Source organism: Lasioglossum baleicum, chromosome 6, assembly GCF_051020765.1.
Source record: "Lasioglossum baleicum chromosome 6, iyLasBale1, whole genome shotgun sequence".
In the NCBI taxonomy this organism is placed as follows: Eukaryota; Metazoa; Arthropoda; class Insecta; order Hymenoptera; family Halictidae; genus Lasioglossum; species Lasioglossum baleicum.
The window spans coordinates 1,575,729-1,600,235 of NC_134934.1; the positions used below are offsets into that span (position 1 = coordinate 1,575,729).

General features: G+C 49.1%; 1 protein-coding gene across 3 annotated transcripts in view; it reads left to right on the plus strand.

The window, feature by feature from the left end:
* The window catches only part of Toll-6 (Toll-like receptor 6), a 62,953-nt gene continuing 38,446 nt past the window's right edge, over window positions 1–24,507 (plus strand). Inside the window, exons 1-2 of one of the 3 annotated variants that reach the window (XM_076426621.1) lie at window positions 1–4,457; window positions 8,470–24,507. The exon at window positions 8,470–24,507 is cut by the window's right edge and continues 16,523 nt beyond it. In XM_076426621.1, the coding sequence (XP_076282736.1) occupies window positions 773–4,441 (3,669 nt within the window). In that variant the 5' untranslated portion in view covers window positions 1–772 and the 3' untranslated portion in view covers window positions 4,442–4,457; window positions 8,470–24,507. The other 2 variants (XM_076426620.1, XM_076426619.1) reach the window with 2 other exon arrangements.

The window sequence follows — 24,507 nt, forward strand, 5'->3', positions numbered from 1 at the left end:
AGATGCTGAGGAGATCCGAAGCGTCAGTTGCGCGGTGGCCGCCGTACCGAGTGCTACGGTGTTCTCGGTTTCGTACCCTGCCGGTCGGTACCCTACGGTTCAGTCTCCTCTCTCTTGCTCCAGCGAACGGTGTCGAGCTTCCTCTCGTAGTACTCCCGCGATGGGATTTCGGTGAACAGAGACGACAACCGTCAGACAGTGTTCATCCATTTCGCGGATAATAAACTGTGCATTGGACACTTCGAACCATTTCTATCCGGAAGGATTTTGATCCTTCGTAGGATCACAGAGTCGCAAGATTTTTTTCGGAGTAACTCTTCTGGATTACCTAACTCTGAATGAAGGATCAGATGGAATAAGGGACGGAGTCTCGATATAGAATACAGTCTTTCGAAAACTTGAATTTGTTCCGTAAACAATTGGTCCCGGAAGAGTGTCCGGAGTCGGGCCGTGTGAAGTGTGAAATCTCGAAGTGTTGGTCGCCGGTTACGATCGCGGACGACGGGGTCAGGTTGTTGGGGGCCCCCGGAGTCGGCGGAAGTCGGGATTGCACCGGATGGTCGGATCTTAGCGGAGACAGGTGCCGTGGGAAGTTTCGCGTATCGATTGCAGCGGGGGCCACACATGACAGTCGGTCGGAGTAAATATTGGAGGGCGTATACGTGCGACGACAGCGTGCGTTAGTGAGTCAGGCGACGCGAGGGGGTGGTTTTGTGTGATGATCAGTAGGTGCGCGGCCGAGGGAAGAAGAAGGCACCGAGAACGCTAAAAGATGCGCGGCCTGGTCGATCCCGTGGTCAGGCTCCGCGGTGGATCGGTGTTGCCGCTGTCCTTGCCGTTGGCCTGCTTCTACTGTCTGCTGATCCCGGCGTGCCACGTGCTCGCGGTGACCAGCGAGCTGCCGCCTAGGCTCGACCTGCCGGAGAACTGTTCGTGGGATTCGCGGCAGGATGGGGCGGTCACCTGCGTCCACCGGTATGTGGGCGGCGGGAGCCTCAGAACCAACTTTTCCCAGGCGACCAGCGAGTACGTGACCTCGGTGAACGTGGTCTGCGAGGACACCGAGGCCCTGGAGTCGGGCGTGCTGAACGTCGACGGATTCGTGCAGCTTTGGCGGCTGAGATCTCTGCGGCTGACCGGGTGTAAGCTGGTTCACTGGCCGGCGAAAGTGTTGAACGGTCTACGGGACCTTCGCAACTTGACCGTGCGTAGCCTGAACGGTCGGAAGAGCAAGTACAGTCTCGAGTTGGAGAGCGGCGCGTTCGACGCGGTCCCGCAGATCGAGAAGATCGATCTCTCGTGGAACAACATCTGGCAGATACCAGAGCACTTGTTCTGCCCGCTGTCGAACCTGCTCACGCTGAACGTCTCATGGAACATGCTGAAGGACATCTCCGAGTTGGGATTCAGGGACATTCAGGAGAAGCATTCAGCTAGACGACAACCGGAGTCCACCACGGCACCATTCCCGTGTTCGTTAGATGTGCAATCGTTGGATGTGTCCAATAATCAGATCTCGGTGCTGCCCGCGTACGGGTTCTCGTCGTTGAAACGGCTCAGGGTGTTGAACCTGTCGAGCAACGCGATCTCGATGGTAGCGGACGAGGCCCTTCATGGTCTCCGTTCCCTGGAGACGTTCGATCTGTCCGGAAACAGAATCGTCGCGCTGCCGACGGAAATGTTCCGGGACGCGGCGAAGTCGTTAAAAGAGCTACGCTTGCAGAACAATTCGATCAGCGTGCTGTCGCCCGGGCTCGTGGCCGACATGAATCAGCTCGTCGCTCTGGACCTGTCGAGGAACGCGTTGACAAGCTCCTGGCTGAACTCGGCGACGTTTTCCGGGCTGATTCGGCTGGTTCTTTTGAACCTGTCCCATAATCGGATCAGCAAGCTGGACCCGGCCCTCTTCAAAGACCTGTACACCCTTCAGATACTGAACCTCCAGTACAACGAGATCGAGACGATACCGGCGGACACGTTCGCGCCGATGAGTAATCTGCACACGCTAGATTTAGCGTACAATCGATTAACTTACCTGGACGCGTACTCCCTGAACGGTCTGTTCGCGCTCTCCCTCCTCTCGCTGGACTCTAATCAGCTCGAAGGAATTCACCCGGATGCCTTTCGGAATTGTTCCAGTATGCAAGACCTGAATCTGTCCGGGAACAATCTGGACAGCATACCGGTCGCCCTCAAAGACATGAGGATGCTGCGGACGCTGGATCTGGGCGAGAATCAGATCAGAAGCCTGAACCGGCCGGGCTTCCGCGGTATGTCGAGCCTCTACGGATTAAGGATGATCGGGAACGAGATCACGAACGTGACCAGCGAAGATTTCGCGGAGCTGCCCGCGCTGCAAATCTTGAATTTGGCACGGAATAAGATCGACATGGTCGAGGACTCGGTGTTCGCAGCTAACCCGGCGTTGCAGGCGATCCGGTTCGACTCGAATCTGTTGCAGGACATGTCCGGTATATTCGCGAGCGCGCCCGGCCTCCTCTGGCTGAACATGTCCGATAACATGATCGTGCACTTCGATTACAATTTCCTGCCGGAGAAATTGCAGTGGATGGATCTCCATAAAAATCTAATTATGGATCTCGGCGTCGCGCCACAGGCGATGAGATTGCAGACGCTGGACGTGTCGTTCAACCGGCTAACGAGGATCCACTCGCGATCGATACCGGACTCGATCGAGCTTCTGTTCGTCAACGACAATCTGATACAGACCGTGGAGCCGCAGACCTTCCTCGACAAGAAGAACCTGACCAGGGTGGACCTGTACGCGAACCAGATCGTCAAGATGAACCTGTCCGCGTTCCAGCTGACCCAAGTACCAACCACCAGGCAACTGCCGGAGTTTTACATCGGCGGGAACCCGTTCATCTGCGAGTGCACCACCGAGTGGCTGCAGAGGATCAACTCGTTGTCTCTGCGACAACACCCGAGGGTAATGGACCTGGAGTCGGTCTACTGTCGACTACCATACGACCGCCACAAATCGTTCATACCGTTGCTCGAGGCGAAATCGTCGCAGTTCCTCTGCACGTACAAGGCGCACTGCTTCGCGCTCTGTCATTGCTGCGACTTCGACGCCTGCGATTGCGAGATGACCTGCCCGACCAACTGTACCTGCTACCATGACCAATCCTGGTCGGCGAACGTGGTCGATTGTTCCAACTCCGGCTACAAGACTCTCCCAGGACGATTACCCATGGATGCGACCGAGGTCTATCTGGACGGTAATAATTTCGGCGAGCTGAACTCCCACTCGTTCATCGGCCGCAAGAATCTACAGATCTTATATGCGAACGACAGCAACATAATCGCGATCCGCAATCACACGTTCAGCGGATTGAAACGACTGCTGGTGCTTCACCTGGAGAACAACAAGATCAGCGTGCTGAACGGCGTCGAGCTGATGCCGCTGGAAAACCTGAAGGAGCTCTACCTGCAGAACAACCTGCTGACGTACATCGATAATGGCACGTTCCTCCCGCTACGTCAGCTGGAAGTGTTACGATTGGAGAACAACCGGCTGGGAACGTTCGCCGTGTGGCAGCTCGGCCAGAATCCGTACCTGGTGGACATCGGTCTATCCAGCAACCCTTGGAGCTGTGAATGCTCGTACCTGGACCGGGTGCGCGAGTGGATGTCTCGCAACCGGGCGAAGATCAGCGACTGGAAGAGCGTCACCTGTTCACTCGGCATGCCTATCACTCTGCCGACGAACGGCTCGGTCGTAAATTGCGCGGCGTTAACCGGCACGACCTCGGTGATCGAGACGCGGCCGCTCGAGACTTATCTGCCGCTGCTGCTAGCCACCGCGGTGCTGATTTTCGCGATGGTGGCGCTAGTGTGCGGCGCGTTCAAGCACCGGCGAGCCCTGAGGACATGGGCGGCGAGCAGATGCGGCCTCAGGGCCTGCTACAAGACGGCCGCGTTCGAGGACCAGGAGAAACCGTTCGACGCCTACATCTCTTACTCGGCGGTCGACGAGGCGTTTGTTTCCACCATTCTCGTGCCGAATCTCGAGACCTCGTATCGACTCTGTCTGCATTATCGAGACCTCGGGGCCGGCAGCAACGTCGCGGACGCGGTCACAGAAGCCGCGGACTCCTCCAGACGCACCATCCTCGTACTCTCCAAGAACTTTCTGCACGGCGAGTGGGCCAGGTTCGAGTTTAAAGCGGCGCTCAGGGACGCTCTGAAAGGGAAGGGCCGCTCGGTGATTCTGCTCCTGGTGGGCGGTGTGTGCCCTCGGGATCTCGACGCCGATCTCAAAAAGAGGATCTCCTCGCACACCGTGCTGGTGTGGGGAGACAAGTTGTTTTGGCAGAAGTTAAGGTTCGCCATGCCGGACGTGTCCATCCCCGTCTTCGAGAGACCGCTGCCGTTGCCCCCGCCGCCGCCACCCCCGGCGCAGCATCAATGGACGTAGAACTGCCATTATTTAGGTAAGAGACATTATTCGATCGTCTTGCGCTTCTTTCGCTTTCTCAATGACGTCCGCCGAACGGGGGAACACGGTGGACAGTCTAACAAGGGATCGTCCCCAAGTGACGTTGCAGATCTTGATGAAACTTTCGGGGGACGCGAAGTCAGGCTATAAAGTCTCTTTAAAACGGAGTAACTTCTGCCACAGTGGGCTAAACGTCTTGAAATTTTTTCGCAAAATTACAAACATTAGTTTGCTTAATGAGGTGGGAAAGAAATTTTCAGATAATAGCAAGCATCGCTTTTTACAATTTCTTTTGCCTGAAGCTGTAATGAACCTGGTGAAAATTCCTTATTTTTGCATCTTCAACACAGACGAAGTCCATAATAAAAATATATCTAATATTTTCACAAGAACTACTTCACACAGTTTCATCAAGACCTGGAGACGTCAGTTCGGAATGTTCCCTCCTAAGGAGTGGTTCTCTACAATGGTGACACCTGAAAAGTAGGGGCTCAGAGTCTGCATAAAATCCTGGCGAAGCAAGCCCGTCAATCAAGAATTACTCTATAGCGATCAATCCGATTCCACTTTAGTCCCGATTCGATTCGAGAAGACTCTCGTATATAGCTGGTTTCCCCCTGAATCGATGTCCGCGGTTCGATCGTTTACCGGACACGCTGGGAATTATCGTTGGTCGTTGTCGTTCCCTAGCAAGATCGGCGCGGCGCCGGACAAGAGTCTCTATACATATACTACTCCAATGCCCGACTATTTTGCAACACGGAATCACCGCCGTGTTAACTTCGAGACCGGGGTCGTTCTCTAAGTAAAACCCGCTCGGTGCCCAGGGGTTCTAACGGGTTTACGGCGGTGCTTAAACGGTTCGATCCGTTCGTAAAGCCAAGGCTGGCCGGTCTCTTCGAACAGCGCGCGAGTTCCTCCGTAATGTCGACGGTCTGAAATTATATATCATTTCCGACTGACAAACTAACGAGACTACTGTGCTAGCCATTGAACGAGCCAGGCCGGGCCGGGCCTCGACCTACAAGTCCGATTTAACAGCAGCGCATTTCGCGCCATTGTGATCGCGCCTGTGAATGGGGTCATCTTCGACGGGAGGGTTTTGCGGGAGCATATGGACCGATCCGAAAGTATACGCGGACCGGCTTATACCCGACGTTGAAATTTGTCGGGGTACCCCTGGCTGAGGGTCTGTCCCGTTGTTCCCGTTAAATTTGAAAACTCTATCGATCGGGAATCGCCCCACGTACGCGACAATTTTCACCCACTTACCAATTAAGTCGCTTTTATCGGATGGCTCCCTGCCAGCCCGTAAAGGAATATCGCGTCGCAATTGCATCGGCCGTGTGGCGCGTACACCCGAACCAGACGAGACGCGCGGCCGACACATTACCTTTCATCGATTATCACGGGCCTGCCTCTCTCGTTGTCGTTCTTAATTTAATGGAAGCACCCGCGACGCGTTTGCACGACAACCTATTCAACGCTGTCTAATGTTAACGTGGCCTCGATTCGGCGCTCCGACCCAACGCCTTTCAACCACCCTCGACGAGCGCGTTTCACGATAACAGGCTGATCTGTATTAAACCGATACGCTTCCTTTCGTTTACACCTTTTTTCGGGATGCCGTTATACGGATAGTAAATAGCGCGACTGATGAGACCCGCGGATCGAACCGCCTGTTCAACCCCTCCGCGCTTCTCCTGGGAAATCCTGTCATTTTGTAACTCTGGTAGAATAGCTAGGTTGTTATGCTCCCTTCGGCGCTGTTTGGAAAATTGTTGCATTCTTATTTGGTATATTGGGTTCATTCAAAGTAGTCAATCAGGGATGAGAAGTTATCCGTAATGAAATCATCGTGCGAGTATATTGTTCAGAGGAGATCGAATATATTTTCATAGTAGATATATACATTGTATTATGAAGTTGTGTACACAATATACATAGAACATGATTCATTGATTTAGAAAAGAAAAAAGACTAAAAATTGCGTATCTTTACTTAAAACAGTAGTGAGTGTAGAGTGACAGTATTTTGAGGATGGAAAACAGATTTTGAGCCCATTTTATAATACTCCGCGGACTGTAGGCGCATTAAAGGTGTCCTGAAGGTATCCACCAAGTTTGAAACAAACTTTAGTAGATTTAAAAATTTTACGATATTAGCCGGTTCGATAATACACAAATTCAAAACAATTTCAAATTCGACATTCCGAAAACAGACTCGAACCACCCCCAACCCAACACGTTGTCTACCATTATGAGCCGACCGCCAATCAGTCCGCTTTCATCTGCCGAGAAAAGAGTCATCACCCCGGCGAATCGATTCTCTAAAACAATCCATAGAGGGGTGTCGCCCTTCGCATAAAGCGGAATATCGCGACACTCGCTTTGTCGCGGCGGTACGAGAAAATTAGGAAAGTCAATTGGTCGTTCCGACCCCCCAGATTTCTGCGACAATGTCCCTCGTCCACCCCCACGTGTACTGAGCTCCCTTCAGCTGATCCACGGATCGAATGACCGAGGTTCCGAAGAGAAAACCGGCCCCGGCGCGTTAACCTCTCGTGACAAGCTTCAGTTTCAGCTGTTCTCCTCCGTGGTGGTCACCGCCTCGTTTACCCGGGGGTGAATCCTAAAGGGCAGAACCGAATGTTGCCCAGGACCCTTTTTATATATCCTCGGTACTGACGCATTCACGCCACGGGCGTTTCCATTAGCGGCTGATCCGCCTGTGATAAGCCGCACCGATACCGGGCCCAGCTTGCGTCCCACGGATAACCCTCGATCCCGGTCGTCTTACGGGATTACGCAAAAAATATATTAGACGAACAATGCGTGAATGGGAACTGCCGAGCCATTGTCGTCGGAAGATTGTCACACCGCTGACAGCTAAAGCCTCTGTCGCGCAGCACGCTCCCTTGAAGAGGGAAACTCTGATTTGCAAAAGCTACCCTGGAACTCTGCTACCTACTATTCGCATCTTGGCATTCACACCTTCTCTGAAAGTCATGGAATAATCATCGAACGTTTCCAATGAAACTTTTATCTTTAACGTGTATATGCAATTTATATGTATTGAACTTGTTGTCTCCTTGTGGAAATGAAACGTCAACCTCCAGTAATCTTCTATTAACTTCTCCATGGATTTTTAGAACCATGTTAGACGATTTTAATCTCTTTCTGATTGGACGTTCTTTCATCAAAACCATTGTGAATGCGTTGGAAAAGAATAACATTCACGTGTTATATATATACATATGCATATGTGCGTATATATTTTTTAAGAAAATAGTTGGATGGGTAGAAGTAGGGTTACGCTTTAATTTACAGGAATTTACAGGAAAATGTGCGAACTTATTATTATGTTATATAAATTACTCATCACTAAAAGTTGTTGGGAACATGTAACTCGCGAAACTTGATTTACGAAGACCAGAAGGAAGATAGTTCTCAGCTCACTCGAGTGGCTGGAGGAGCATAAAAATTCGCGCAATCCGAGTCAGCGTGTCCCGAATATTTTCGAGGGCGATATCTAGCCCGGAAAAGGGTCGAGTAGCTAGATGGTGGTCTCCGAGTTGTTTTGGTCTCGGCGTCGGAGTGTAGGTGCGCTTTGTAAGATCAGCTCGAAAGGCAGACGGTAAAGGAGAAGCTAGGGTTTCGTCAGGGTTCCCTCGCAGGGGAGAAAGGATATCGTGCTCTTTTTACCGTGATTTATTACACGCCATACGCCTAGCGGTGGGGTTTTGTTGTCAGTTTCGATTTCGGCTATGATGTACGAGTCGCGCGGCGGGGAGGGCGAGTCGAGCAGAGCGGAGCACTGAGAAAAAAAAGAATGGGTTTCCATCGATTGGTCCGCTATCAGCCACCCCCTACACACACCACCACCGCCACCATCGTCACCGTCACCCTCCCACTTCACGTCACCTTCTGTTATTTTTATTTATTTTGTTGAATGTACCCGGAGCAATTTTGGTCCCCATAATTCCCTTGTATTTATGTGTTTTCCAGCGACACGGATGCGACGACACGGAGGCGTGCGAACCGCGGATAAAAATCGGCTTCGCCCGGTCCCGGCGGATCGGACCGGTGAAAAATGCTTTTCGCCGTCCTCGAACCTCGAATACGTGTCCCGCCTCCTAATTGCACGGAGTCTCCCGCGTTCGCAACCATACTTTCGACGAGAGAGACTGAGAGAGACAGAGCAGAGGTGGGAGAAAGATCACCGGCCGAAAGCGAGGTCCGAACCGGGGGAAAACGAAACAGGAAACAGGGAAAAGGGGGCTATGTTCTTCGTCTCTCGCTGGGCCCCCTTCTTCTATCCGTTCTCGAGTCTTGAGGCGTCTGCCGAGGGAACAGGTAGAACCTGCGATCCGCGTACCTGTTACCGCCGGCCTTTACATTTGTACCTGACAACGGCTGGACCGAATCTGGAAGACAAATGGGATTCGCCGTCGACCTTGCTTGCGTTTTTCCCGGGCCGGAGGGACGCTAGAAATTAAAAGAGGATTTGTACCGGTGCTCCCTACCCCTTCTTTCCTTCCACGACTTTTTCCCTCCACCTTTGTGCGAGCCCTTTACTCCCTCGATGGGTGGTCGTTCCGGACTCGAAATCTGAAAAGATCTCTCTAGCTTGACGACTGAGGGAATTTTTCTAAAGACCGCTGTTGAATATTCTAATCCCGAACTTGGTGCGCTTTTTAGGCAACCTTCGAAGAATGCGGTCAATTAATCTTGAGCGAGCATGTAAACTTTCTCCAAAGATATATCTGTCAAGTTTCAAAGCATTTGGTTGCATTAGTTTTTTGGAAAAATTCAATCAAAGTCCCCAGGCATTATGTCAGAGCATATGTCAAACAGTGTTATTAAATTGTCAAGTTCACCAGTAATGTTCCTGGAATATGCTTTTAACCCCTTGCCGTATTATTTTCTTCACAGAAATAATAGACGAGTGTAAAGAATGGAATAATATACATGTTTAATCAATTCCGTTTTAAATTTTCGATAGGAATTGCAGTCGTCATTATACGGGATGGGGTTGATTCGTAAAAAAACGCGGAAAAGCGGAAACAATTTTCAGCAGCCGTCAAACTAGACCGACCCGCGAAGTTGCGCGAGCGTGTCAGGCATTTCCCGGATTTTCTTTGTGAGATTATGAAAATTAGGCGGTGTATTTCGTAGCGAGCGTCGTTGGGCAGAGTTGATCTCCGCCATTGTGCAGCGTTTTGGAATAACGACGTCTCGCGATAATGTTCCGAATGACAGCAGCGTGGACACGCGTGTGCGAGCGGAGTAGCCGGAGAAAGTTTGAGCGGCGTTTCTCTTTTAATTAATTCCTGGTTCGAATACCGTGGTCCTTTTCTGTTCGCCATGGGCCCGGGAAACGTCTCCGGTCTTTTTTGCCGGCGGCGAGCGTGTTCAACGCTCGATTATTTATTTAGTCACAGGCGTCAAACGGCGCGCACTCCAGAATTAATTGAAAGAAACCGCGCGGCCGTGCGCTTCTTGCTCATTAGAATTTTCTACGCGCATTACGCAAATTGCGCGCGATAAACTTTACGATCCGTAGTGCAGTGCGGTGCCGGACCCGCGCCGGGACGCTTTAATTACACGCACACCGCTAGAAACACCGTCGTTACTTGGAAAAAATTACCGGCCAGGTCCAGATACTGCGGTCGCGGATCTGTAACGAGAAACGAAACGAGGCTGGACGAAATGTACTGTCGGAATTTTCGGGGAGAACCGGATGGTTCATAAAGCGGGACTTCGATATCGCTAATTAACCGGTGGTATCTTGTTTGATACGAGGAGAATTATTTGCAATTAGAGCGGAGATTTTTCCGTGAGAATCTTCGGTAAAAATCTCCGTCACGAAGCTGTAAGAACCATCCTTCCACTGATCTTTCATTCACAGTATCATTGATGCGCACTTTAAAAATCTTTGGTACTGTTTGTTCCACTGTTACACTGTACATACTATGCAAGATCTCGTGAGTATGTAGACTGCAGATCTTTCTGCAAAATGAAAGTGTTCCGAGTCGATTGGAAGAAACAAATCGAAGTAAAATTCTTCTAATGTATGTACAGTTTCGAACTTTAACTATTCATTCGTACTATAAATGCACAAAATCTCCGCAGTCTACTTACGAATTCGAGAAATATAATATCATTTGATCAGAGATATCCTCCAACAGAAAAATCCGACAATACTTCTCGGCCCACCAGATAGAACGAGTAAGACTGCGCGCACAGTTGTGTTCATGCTGAAGTGAGAAATAAAGCAAGAAATATTTGAGAAAGAGTACTATGTTGACGGTAAAGTTTCATTATTCCATAACCTCTCCAAAAATGGTGGATCTTTTTTCATAACGAAGTTGATCTTCCCGTGCGGTTTTCGCGAGAGAATCGCGAGATGCACGACTGGCGAAGCTCGATACATCAATCGGAGACAATAAAATGATGCGTTCGCGCTTCGACCACCGGGAAACGTTCCTCGATATCCCGGACAGCCGTTCCACGTCACCGCGAGAAGACGGCTGGCTCGACGTGTATCCGCGTATCGACAAGCCCCGGTATTACATCCTGAGATTGGCATATCAGTCGTCGTTCCGTCGCCGTTGCATTGTCCGCCAGCCCCGGCGAAATGCACTTCCGCAAACCCTCGAAACCCACCCCGCCGCGACCCCTCATTGTCAGCAAGGTGTTTTACGAGGCCACCGGGTCTTCCTAGCTTCGCGACCCCGCTCGAAAATCGTTCTCCAGCTGTCCTCTCTCGCGCGTATTGTCTGCTTCAACCTACATCCTTTCGAATGCTTTCCCTCCCACGCTATAATTGTATCCGAAGCCCTCGAAAAGGTTTATTCCGCTTTCAACGTGGTTTCCTCCGATCAACAGTAATTTCTCGATAAGCTCCTCCACGATTTTCAACGTGACAGCTTTGCTGTCACACATGGAAATACCATTTCCGCTTTCAGTTACAGTGATTAAAGCTACTAAAATAATCTCTTCAAAGAAAATGAAAATGTATATTCATTGCATTTTTATTTGTGCTCAAATGGTTATACTGTAAAGTCTTGATACAAGAAAAGCCTCGGCTCCGTGCTCTCCTAGTATAAAAGACTGCAATAAAATTATATTCCTCGCGAAAAGAGATATTTTCAGCATTTTATACAACCATCCTCAAAGAATTAACAAAGAATTAACAACTTCACCACTTAATAATCCCAGTACCTTTACTATGTCATACCATCCTCTTATTTCATACCTCCAGCGTTAAAATTATCTTCATGAACCGGCGGCGACCGAAAAGACCGTCAGAGTGAAGCAGGGAGCGACTCGGAGAGCCAGAGATCAGTGAATATCGGCGAGAGGATGTTTTTAAAATCATTTAGTTTAACGAACGTTCCATTATGTTCCGCCGCAGAACGCAATATCCTTTCGCGAGAATTGATAACCAGGGAAACGGGAAACGAAGCGAGCGAGCTCCTTTCTCGGTTTTCCTTCCTTTGGAACATCTCTCTCTCTCTCTCTCTCTCTCTCTGGTTCTCTCCTCTACTGGCGTGTCTCTGCTCGGGCGTGAACCTCTCCCGGGCTCTTGACGTTTCGACCGAGCGGCAGATCGCGAAAGTAAAACGCGTGCAGATATCCGCTCCCCTTTCGCTGGCTTGAGAGAGATAGTGGGAGAGAGAGAAAGAGAGAGAGAGCTCCACCCTCGCAGATCTGCTCTGCTATCCCAAACGTAACACGCCGCCAGGTGAATCGCGAGGCTCGAATGAATGGATGAATAACGAGCGACGATCTCGAGCGCGAGTCTCCGATTCTACTTTGGCTGGTAAATCGCGGAGGACGCCCGGCTTCCGTGTATAGAAATCTGTGCCACCGGGCTAACGACTGTTATGAAATTTCTGGGAACGCGTACCATCATCGTCTAGGACTTCCGGCCGAGGATTCGTTTTAATGGCGACTCCATTGAGCACACGTTGAATTAACGAGTATTGTTCCGAACACACGAACGCGATACTTCACGCGCTGGAGAACAGTACGACGACGCTTCGAAGACCTCGAGCATCCTTTTTGTATATACTTTCGAATTATACGGAAATTGTAAGATAGAACTCGTAATTGTTACATCGCGAATTTAGCCCTCGCACTCGCACTAGAACCGCCGAGGGACAATCGTGCTGGATCGTTTCAGATTTTGTATGAACTTTATTGTATATGTACTCGATAATATCGAAACATTATCGTTTTCACTCGAGGAGCGTGCGAGGGTTGAAACTCTGTTTTCTCAATTTGTAAGCTACAGTATCCTAATTTCTCATTAATTTGTACATAAAAAAAGAGGGGAAGGGCGAGTTGTATATCACTGCTGTAAAATACCATAATTTAGTCGTAGACATAAGACATTGTATTGCGTGAACCAAGTCCTTTTTCATGGCTGTGAGGCTGAAGAATAATAAAATTCTAATTTAACGTACCACAAACTGCTCATTATTTTCAACAGTTCTTTAAGCACACCTCCAAAGACTCCCACACAAGACCCAGTCACTCGGCGTTCAACGTGTACTCCTCCTTGGGAAATTAATGTATTAAACGCGTCCGAGTATCGCACAATTTAGCGTTAATTATCCCGCAGAATCGCGTAGGAGTTTGTAAAAGCCGGGCTTTATTAGAACAAGGGAAAATAGGCCACGTAACCGTGTAAACGTCAATATTTACTACTCGTTATCTTCAGGGGGCCCGCGTGTTTCACCCTCATTAGCGAGATCGTAGTTTCCTGTCGCGCATCGAATCGCTAATGAAATGGCCGCGGATCCTTCGCCGCGCCGCGCCGGCGAGACGCGTTTCCCCAGGATGAAAATGATAGCGCGTCTGTTAAGCGACGCGTTGTCCCTCGTGAATTTACAACGGCCGGGCACGGCTGGCTTCGCGTTCTTAGAAGATTCTACTAATCTTATCGGAGACCAGCGGCACACACGCGAGCACCTGCATCGCGCAATGTTTGCGCAGTGAACATTTTTATGGCGGTTTTAGCCACGGTCTTGTACGCGGACTCCCGACGGTTTTTTTCTCGTTCCATGGCGCGTCCCCCCTCGCCTCTGTGCCCCTCATTCTCAGGCAAGAACACAGCCGGCCCCCGCTTCCCAGTAAAGTCGTTAACAGACTTATCTCGGTGGCGTGTTTGGTCAATTTGGAAAGCGTCTCTTCGCTTTAGCGCTCGGTGATTCCCGTCTCGTGCCGCGCGCTTCTAACTTCGTCATCAGACCGCTTCTTGCGTCTTCCTTAAGAGCTACTTCCACTTTTAATACGCGCTTCGTGCTCCTTATCTTATCAAGACTCTCTCCCTCTCTCGCGTTTGCTCTCTAGCGCTCTCTCTCTCTCTTTCTCTCTCTCTCTCTTTTTATATCCCGCCCTTTCATCCCCTTCGCCTTTTTTCCCGTTTTATTAGCTCCAGCCAACGCCGTCATTCCTCTTCATTTCCATAGGCCCCGAGGTCGCGTGCACCACGAAAATTTCATACCACCCTCTTCGATTCTTTTCAATTCGGAGATCCTTCGTTACACTCCCGCCGGCTTGCTGAATGATTTTCCGTGGCAGCTCGGAGTTGAATTTCTGGCTGGCGCGGCGAACGGTTTGGTTTGATCGCCGTGGTACTTGATAACTAGACGGATTTTTATGCGAGATAAAAATTTCCTGCGTCAGTCACGTGAAACCGGAGCCAAATAGAATTCTCTTTCTGTAATAATTTTGGTAAGTTTCTAGCAGGACGCCAATATTCTTAAATTCTTTTCTTCTTTCGACTGTTCTCAATCTCATCTATTTATCCTATCAAGTCAGGAGTGTGCCGACACTGTCCTTCTTGTAAAAATCGTTCTCAATGCGATTAGATAAAATGCAGTACTAGTATTTTGAAATGTATACATAATGATTACAATTTTTAAAGAATCTACGTGTATATACAAATATATTCAGATATACACACGTATGCAAGTATGTTCCAGTTGAAAATTCAATGCTAAAATTGTCACACGATTCCTACATGTATATTTGTATCGCGTATTGTATTAGAATTCTCGTGGGATCTGAATTTTAACATAAAGTTCAATATTTTACATACAATTTGGACAAACAGATGTGTAACAGCTGTTTCTGAACAAATCTTTGAGACACTGCAATTACAAGCCACCAGTGCCAGTACGATTGCGGTCCATACATTTCTGACATTCACGATCTTCTATTTCGTACGAACATGGCAAAATTAATTTTACACAGGTGGTTATTTAAAATTCATAATACCTAGCACAACATTCAGAGAGTTTTGCCAAATTGTTTCAACAATTCATGAAGCACTATGCAGCATATAGTACAATATTTTAAAAACAGGACAAGGGATGGTGGGAAATGTTTTCATTTTTCCACCATTGTTTCCACCGTTGTATTCAACTATTGACGTTAGCGAACGCATCCAACCCTGTCATAACAAATTTGTGCGGATTAGTTAATTATGGTTATATTTTAATTCCGCAGTTTCGGACTCGACAGTTAAATTACTTTGATTTCGAGGTAGTATTTCAGTAGCTTGGCCAGTTAACGTGTTCATCGTTCCGGTTCCCGCCGGGAATTGCAGGAATGTTTATCTGCGCTCCGGAAAAATATTACATTAGATCGTTCCTCCCTCCTTTTTCACTCGGTGGAAATTTTTCACTCCGACGTCCCTTGTATTTTTATCATAGCCAGTGTAATATGCCGGGCGTGTATACAGCCTCTGTAAAATATGGTTACGTTGATTATACTTTTTTTTCGCCGCCGCCAACGGACCCCACACACCTCCGCCTAGCAGCGTGTTCTTACGAACCATTCCAGGATCCCCATTTTACTGCGCTTTTCCCCTCGCGTGTTGTTCGGTTAGCGCGTAGGATCGGATATGAGTCACCAGAAGGGAACGAGAATTTTCGTGGATTCATGCCCGTGCGATATAAATCGATAGAGCGTGCATGTGGCCCCCTTCTCGTCTTCGATGGTCAACCGTGCCCCTTTAACGCGGAGGTCTTTGTCGAACCAGCAGCCATAAAAGTTCCACGTGAAATTGGAGCAGTTTATTCGATTTATTCGATGCTGATGAAGACGTTAGGAAAGCCCGAGGGTTTGAACAAAATAATTAAATTAAAACAATATAGACATCTTTATATCTTAATATCGTTTAACGTTCAGCAACAATCATTTTCATACATTACAGTAAAATATTAACAATAATATAAATCTCCAGAGAAATAGGGTGACTTCCTTCCAAAGGAGTCAAAGCGATCCCCAATCATTCCTGAGGGGTGTCGGCCACCCCATAAATCCCGCAGAACGAGCAACAACACCGGCACATCTATATCGGATAAAATTTTAGCGGCGTCGCTGGTTCTGGCTCAGTAAATTGGCTAGAGCGTTCGATTTCGAAGGAACCACCGACCAGTTCCGGTGCAGTAGAAAGAAATTGGTGGTGCACCGTAAACCCGACTGGTTAGGGGTTGGAGAGTCACGGAACTTTTCGGGCGAGATGTCCAAGATCGTCGTCTATCGAATCGCTATCGAATGTCGCGAAACGAAACACGGTTTATTTAATGGGGTTTGCGGGAGGGGCCGTAGGAAGAGGCCGAAGGAGACGAGGAACGAACGGGGAAAGAGAGCAACGCGGCCACCGGAAATAACAGACTGACCTTAACGCCGGCCACTGGGCGCAAACTTTCAGATGTTATGAGTGTAAACTCGCCACCGGTCTATCGTGGCTCACTGGCCGCTCTGATACCGTGTGCCCAGCCCGTTTTATTTATGAAACGAAAACATTCCGGACCTCGGAATTATTTTCCCCGAGCCGACGTTTCGAATTAGCCACGTCTGGTTACACTCTTCCCGATACAAAAGCGGGATATTCCCGTCGTGTTGGGCCGAGACTCCGCGTCCACCGTTATTACGGTTCAAGCACCAAGAGAGAAAGAGAGAATCAAAGAGGGAGAGAGAGAGGCGTCTGGCGAATCCGTCGCGAATCCTAGATGTAATTTCCATTTAAATTCGTGTCGAGCTGAGTAAGAAGAATCGCCCCGCCAACGGTCGTTAATAAAACGAAGATCTGTGCGATCCGAAACTTCCCCTCAGAGTTGCGTGTGCAGCGCCTGTAGGGGATGTTTTAACACTGCTCCAGCGAAGCCTATTAATAGCAATTTTAATGATCCGTTCTATATTTAAAAGAAGTCCAGCAATTTTGTTCTGAATTACAATCTACATATAATACTTGAGATGCCTCGCTGGAAACGCATCTCAGTGAAAGAACATGTTTACAAAGCCGTCTTTATATAGGTTTTCCTCGATCGGTTAATATTGAAGCAAAAATTGAAATTATTATTACACCACCCCAGTAAACATGTTTATTTTCCACATGTTCTCCGAGCTTTATTGTTACTTTCCCGGTGGAACGCACAGCTGAACGCCTTTAGGAGGGCTAATTATAATAATCAATGGGTAAATATTGAACTTTTATACAGATTTCGAACCGCCGCTGCTTGCGGCGAACATAATAAACAAGTTAATTACATACATAAAATATTCGCTAATTTGAGGTTTCATTGAGGTACAAGGTAATCCTGCTGTGGTCTGCTGCCTGGAGAATTTAAAGTCAATGTATAAATAATTTTGGTGATTAAATGGCCAAAGAAACAATAATAGCAACCATCTCATTTGATAACAAAAACATGAGTGTACAATAATCAATCGACCGTTCATCCTCTCATTAGCAATAAGCGACGTTTCAAACGTTCGTGAGTGTACGTTTGTGTTGGATCTAGTATTAATCAAACACATTTTTCTTGAAATCGAGGTGCCAAACAAAAAATGCTATATTTTTTTTTCTTCTGATTTCGATATGTAGATTTGCCACCCGCTGGTACTAGGATGTCGGAAACACATACTACAAGTAAATACAAAGAACAAACTAATCTCCGACGACTAACAGATTACCACGTCCAAGGTCACCGGGAACAAGAGCCTTCGAGCTCGACCGAGTTATCCTCCTCAAAACTCTATAATCCACTTGCACCTGCACTTCCGGCGGCGGCCATCGCATCGCAACGGCGCACAATGCTACTACCTGCATCGTCCGCGAACAATGTCGCGTTCGATAACACGCGTTTCCATTAAAGCCGAGAGACCATCGGTCGTTTTCCAGCCAAAATTGAACAGCTACGAAAAAATTACCATTCACCCCTCGAAATATTTCGCCGTCGCTGTCAATCTCGTGGACGATGCCAGGACCACGTCGCGCCGCGCCGGTTGCGCGCGAGCATTTACCGTATCCATTAATCAGGGACAAAGAAAAAATCGGCGGGCGGCGCCGTTCAAAAACGAGAAAGTAATTAACGGGAGAGGAGTGGAGGGGAGGGTGGTAGACGGGGGCGTTTCGCCCGGTCAAAACGTGCAGAATCATGCTCGCCGTAGTACGGGGAGGGAAGGTGCGCGGCAGTTTTGGGTGAAACCCGAAAACTCCCGGGCACAAAGGCGAGTCATCGCGGGCCGGGCCTCGACTGTCCGAAAAATTTCTCTCCCCATTGAACGCGTTCAGGCGGTCGTGTCGTTTCATTGTCGTCGCGTTCGGTTGCGACGCAACCCCGTAACAAATTCGCCACTGGTGCCGCGCATAATTGGCTTCGTTCCTCTCTCCTTTCAACGTATCCAACCCTCTCCCCTCTTTACCCCCACCAAATATATTCTCACCATCCAACCCCGTCGCAAGCCGGTTGGCTTTGTGTCATCGCGGAAAATATTCCGGGGTAACGTGTATAATCTCCCGGCGGTACTCGCAGTCATGGATCCAGTTTCCCCGGGCCCGACATCGTTAAATCGGCCATATGCTTAAGTCTAGTCACGTTCGCGTTTCCGTCTGATAAATTGATTGCGTTTCGGAATTCTCCACGGTGCCGCAGCTGTTGGCTCTGTGAGCTCTGCTAGAGCTCCAGTCGTAGCGTTGCGTTTGGGTTGCGTTCAGTTGCGTGGCCATTGCCGTAGCGTTGCGTTGCCCCAATTTCCATCGGCTCGTCGCTTATGGGCTTATGACTCCCGCCACACCTAGACGGAAGTGATTTCGTCCTGGCGGCTTGTCCCGCAAATACCAGACGCCTGTCCTTTCGCTTGTCCCACGAATCTACCAGCCGATTATTCCGCTCCGAACCGCGCTACCATCACCCAAACGTTTGCTCGCTCGAGGACGCACCAGGTGTTCGACTGAGAACATTACCCTGCGTTCGTGTTAGAGCCGCGATCAGGGATTAGAACCGCGGCGAGAAGCGTGGAAATACGAGCTATTGTTTTAGCAGGACGTCCCGTAATAGCCGAGACGCTTGTTTTTGTTCACTGATATTCACATGTCGTTTTACACGTGCTTCTCGCAGTGGCTCATCAAATTGTTAGAGGCTCGGTAGGAAGATTCATCGCCGGCAATGTCTTTAATCATTTTATTGTATTATTTATTGTATTATTACCACACAAATTTCTCTACTCTTAGAGAAAAGTAGATACTCGTAGGAACCTCCTGCATCCACTGCCAATAAAAGATCGTCGGTTAACAGGTTAATCGCCTGAACACCCACACCCTCTGATCGTCTAACCTACCAATAACCATCTATCCCGGGACAAAGGAATAATTCACGGGGCGCCGAATTTTTGGCAGTGTTTCCAGCCTCGCCTTTACATATTGAACGAGGGCCGTAAACGTCGCGTTGCCCGCGACGTTCCGGCGAGATGAGATTCCACGGAAGAAGAGAAAGAAAAAAGAAAGAGAAGAGCGGGAAAGAAAAACGAGAAGACGGTTTGGTACCTGTTCAAGATTTCCCGCGGAAAGCTTACGGAGCCGGGTAGTATTGACGCGGCCCTCGACGGTGTAGCTCTGAATTATTTACGAGCTTTCGCGGAGCCCGGCCATCTAATTCATACGGAAGGAACGATAATATCGTTGGCGGGGGTGGCGGTGGAAACGCATCGGCGAGCACGGGCCATTGTCGCGGCATCGGGGGGGACGTGGCTCTCAAAAGGACAATTTTTCTGGCCGCTTTGCAATTCGTCGGAGCCGGGACGGAAGACGAATGCCTCCTCTGCTCGTCGTGTCGTGCCGCGTCGCATCGCATCGCATCGCGCGCGGATCCTTTACAAAGAAACTTTTCGGGGGATTCGGTCGGGCACACCCGGGCCGAGTTTCTCTCTCTCTCTCTCTCTCTCTCTCTCTCTCTCTCTCTCTCTCTGCGGGTGCAGCGGCTTCCTTCTTAACGTTCCGTTGTTATTTCAATTGCTCCGCCACTCTACCTGTCATCGCAGTGTCGGCCGGGGCCCTCTGAAAAGAGCAAAACGGCGACGCGCTGTTTCCTACCTCTTGCGCCCATTCAGGGCCAGATAACCGTGAGAGGGATCGAAGTCTCGGGGGCTGGTCGTGTCTCTGCGGCCTCCACTTCTCTGTCTCCCTATCCCTCTGTCATCTCGGTCCGTCTCTCCCAGTCATTTCCCTCTTTTTCTCCTATTCTGTCCGTGAATCCGCAAAACGGGTCGGGGCCGGCCTATCATAACATCTTCGCTTTCACGGCAACAATGACGGCGTAACGAGACGTGCAATGGGACGACGGCAGACCCATGGTGCCTCGGGGAAACAGGGCGGGCACGGCGAATCGTGAAATTCACCGGGAAAACCCGAGGTTCTTGAACGTTATGCAATAGCGATTACAGGCTTCTTTTGTATCGATGCTTAGAAACCCCGGCGCTACCCCTGTCCCGGATATTAAAGCGCTGTTACCGCGCACGCCTTAATGCGATGTAATGGACGCCGGGGAAAATATAAATTAACAACCAGTAAAGAGAGCACGCCGGACGCAAACTGCCTTCGGTGGGTTCTAATCCTCGCCACGATGTAATCGCTGTAAGCTACGGGGTAATTGAATGCTCCGCTGTGAGGGCAATCAATTTTTTAAATAATTGACCCGTTGCCTCGGATCATTGTGCGTACCGTTCTCGTGGCCCAGATGCTGACAGTTTTCTGGGGAAATTGTTTTCTCCGATAGAAAGTACCTTTCGAAAGCGACACGAGTTGCGTGGAGCATGTAGCTCGCTTCTTGCAGTTTGTTCTAGTAATTTTTATGCGATTCTTTACACCTTTCAATTGATGTTTGTGTAAAAGTTTCCTAAATATGTCTTGTCTCGCAATCGGTTTTGGTCATCTTGCAAAACGATCCAAGCCCGAGCTGTACGAGTCTCTTGAACCTCGCACGGTATTCCGAGGCGGTGCCGCGTGTTGTTCCCCGGCTTGGTAAGCAACAATAGGCCAATTGGGCCACGCTGGATAAAATTTTCTTCATGGCAGCGGCGAGCTTATTGATATTCGGAACTTCTATCGCTTGTACACCGTCGAGGGCGCACAATGGATCGAGTCGGCGGAAACGGGCGGCGTGGCGAGCCGAGCATTCGATAATTTGCGGGTTTGTGTAATCGAATAAGGAGGGAGAAACGGGGGCAAGGGACTCGGAACTCGGACGGAATCAGGGTAGCCGCTCGCCGGCACGAATTAACGGCGTGCACGAGAAAAAAGGGGTTTGCGGTGGAGCGGGAAAGAGATGGGAGATGGGAAAGAGATAGGAGATGGAAGGGATGGAAGATGGAAAGAAAGGCGAGTCGAACGGTCCAGCGCGGCGGGCAAGGTTTCGGGCCAAAGGGGAACGAGAAACGACGAACGCCCGAAGGCGGAGGTGAAAAATCCGAACGGCGATGCTCTCGCTCGCGTTGGAACCGTCATTAGAGGCTCCGGAGACTGCGCACGAAATTACGCGCGGATCCCCGTATGATCCTCGCTTTATTAAATCTACCGTGTAATTTTCATTCCATACGTTCCAATTCCGAGGCCCCCGCGTGCGTGTCTTTGTTCCATTAGAGCGCGCCGCGCGTCCTCCTTTGTTTTTTTCCTTTTCCTCGCCTTCATACAGCTTTGGAAACAGACCTTCCTTCCATAGACATCGAGCAGCTCCGACCGCCATGCTTCATAGATCATCGAATTCTTTTACACCCATACAAAAATGTCTCTGTAAAACGTCGTATCCAAGGATCGTAAAATTGACAAAGCTGTGCAGGTTCCAAAGTCACATGGCCTGGTGACCCGAACTTTAAACGCGTTTTTCTTCGAAACTGTTGGATAGAACCGGTTGCAATTTGTCGTACGTGTTCGGCATATTACGCGCTGTCGTTGGTGGCTCCGAGCTCTTTTTATTGTGGAACGTAAATAATTTTACCCGGGCTGGCAGTTGGGAATTTTCCGTCGAAGTCTGTCCGTTTTATTCAGTTCTCCTGTCAAGGGGATTTGTTCGCTGACGTTTGTCCATTGTAACTTTATAAATTGTTAATGGAATTGCTAACGAAAATTCTGGGTATTACTTCAACCTTGCTAGAACACTTACGCGAAACACCAAAAGTCCGAAGTTTCTAATCCCCGTTAAATAAATTCGCCAAAGTAAGCGTCCGACTGTCCGAATCCCAGCGCCCGTAAAGGCGGCGCTCTCAGAGCGGCCAAGTCATCAAACCCGAACGTCTCGTCCGCGTTAATTTATTCGACAAACAGAGAGCTCTGGAAGAATCGTGCTAAGACAGAGACGCATCCGGTCGTTCTCCGGATGGCGCATTAACACCGCCATATAATTCAATGAGCTAGTCTTGGATCAACGCCGCGAGAAATCGATAATTTACGACGGGAATTCGTCACGCCTTCGTGTTAATTGTTTCCAGACGTAGCCGCAGTTTACCCGCGGATGGGTCATTAAGTGGGTCTTTTCGTGGCGGGTCCACGGAAATCGTGGTGGGAGTTCTTCTAATTAGCGTTTCCGTGGGTCCTCGCCGGAGCGTCGGGCCGCGATTAATTAAGAAACATGGCTGAAACGGAACGAAGCGTTTCTTTTGAAGCGTCGGTGGAGATCGGTGAAAATATCAGCGTGGTGATCAATTGTGCGCGCCCATAAAGAATTCTTGAGCGGGAATTCAAAAAGGTTGTAGAGACTACGGCGAGATAAAGGCTGCAGGGGTGGAAGTTGTGATTGATTTTTCGAGGCGAGTTCAGAGACGTTCGCAATCGGAAGTTTGCCCGCTCGAATTCTCTCGGCGAGCGCGAAATGAAAGCGGGATTCCCGCCGCGTGGCGCGAAGTGGCGTCTCCGGCCGCCGGAACTATTTCTCTGTTTATGCGAATTCCGAACGAACGAGCGAAACCCGGCTGAAAACAGTTCCGCCGCCGCGCCGCGCCGTTTTAATTAATAAGCGGAAATACGGCCGACAAAACGTACGAGCGCACCGCACCACGGAGCGGAGCAGCGCGGCGCGGCTGGCGGCTGCGCCTCGAATATCTTCGTCCGGTCCGGGCATTTATTCGAAGCGACGCGACGGCGCTCGATAATTCTGAATATAAGCCAGCGCAAATATTTACCGGCTCGGGTAAATAAAACGCTCGTTACTTCGAAATTATTGACGGTGTTTTCGCTGCTCGTAATTCGTCCCGAGGACGGATCGGATCGGCATCGGTAATGCATCGCTGCGGAAACCGAGAGGACGATACCCGCGCGGAATTATGCATCGTGGACTTTTCGGTGTAAGCTCGCTTTTCAAAATGATTCGCACTTTATTCGATTGCCCGAGCCAACTCCGCGGGCTTTCGCCTGCCTGCCTCGGCTCTGCTCTGCTCTGCTCTGCTCTGCTCTAGTCTGCTCTGCTCGACGAACTCGTTTACTTATTAATCCCCGATGCGTACGACCAATCCATCCGCACTGTCATGATCGACCAGTGATAAAGTTCTTCTGAGCGGCACGGGTCGTTCGATTATATTTCATTAGCTGTGGTAATTAAATTTTATTCTATTTGTGTGGACAGACGTTGCAGCATTGTTGGCGGAAATGAGCGACTGTGTTTCCAAGTACGATGATTTTTCGCTGCTCTTTAATAGACGTAACTGTCATGCCAGTCTAACAGAACGTATCTCTACTTTTCAATTTCAAGGAAATTTTAATGCTATTATTTGACGACGAACATTTATGGAAACACGGGTTGTAGAAATTTTGAAAAGGAGATAGTAGAGAGAATGAACATTTTCACAAGCCTTCGTATTCTTTTCACATAATTTTAAATCCACTGAATCCGTACGATTGAAAACAGAAAATTCTCTATACAAATTAAATGTTGAATATTCAATGAACACATTGTAGATTCTTCTCCGTGTAAATGTAGATACTAGAACACTGTTATAACAAAAATAGATAGGTGAAATATAAAACAGTAAAAACATTAATAATATTTTATACCATCCATATGTTTCAATTATTCAATGTTGGTGTATATCATGCACCACGTAAGTAGGGGATGATTATTCCAGCCCTAAATGAGCCCACTATTCGCAGTCCGACGATTAATCTCGCGAAGTTGTTCACTAAATAATGAATGAACTGAATATTCGATGAAGAAATATATTTTTCTGTGTGGCGCGAATTCGAGAAACACGGTCGGCTCGCAGAACACTCTCGGCGCGTCGAAGTAATTAATACCATCCACTAATTACGGAATCATAAAGGGTGGCGTGGTGATTTGTCGCGGGTGAGCTCTGCGGCACGCAACAAGTAAATTTTAGCGTTAACGCGAGGAACAAAAGGGACGTGGCCGAGGAAAACGATCCCCGCCTCTGACTGAATTTCCTGCGGGACTCTGGGATGCTCTTCTCGCCCCGGAGTGGAAGGACACTCTGTTCGCGAAATTACTTTTCTTTGTCTCGTAACGTCGCGATACTGGCCGTGTCTAAAGGGACCGAAGCCGGAGACGAGGAAAAATCGCCATTGTTCCGCGCGCTGAACGCTTCGTCGAGAGAATGAAGGAGAGATCGTGTTACAAGATACTGTGTGCCTAATGTAATCATCGAAGAACCTTCCACCGTATTGGGATTCCCCATCGACGAAGATTTCGAAATCCATTTTGGTCCCAGAGTTCTCTTTTTTAAATCAAGCTGCGTCCATTC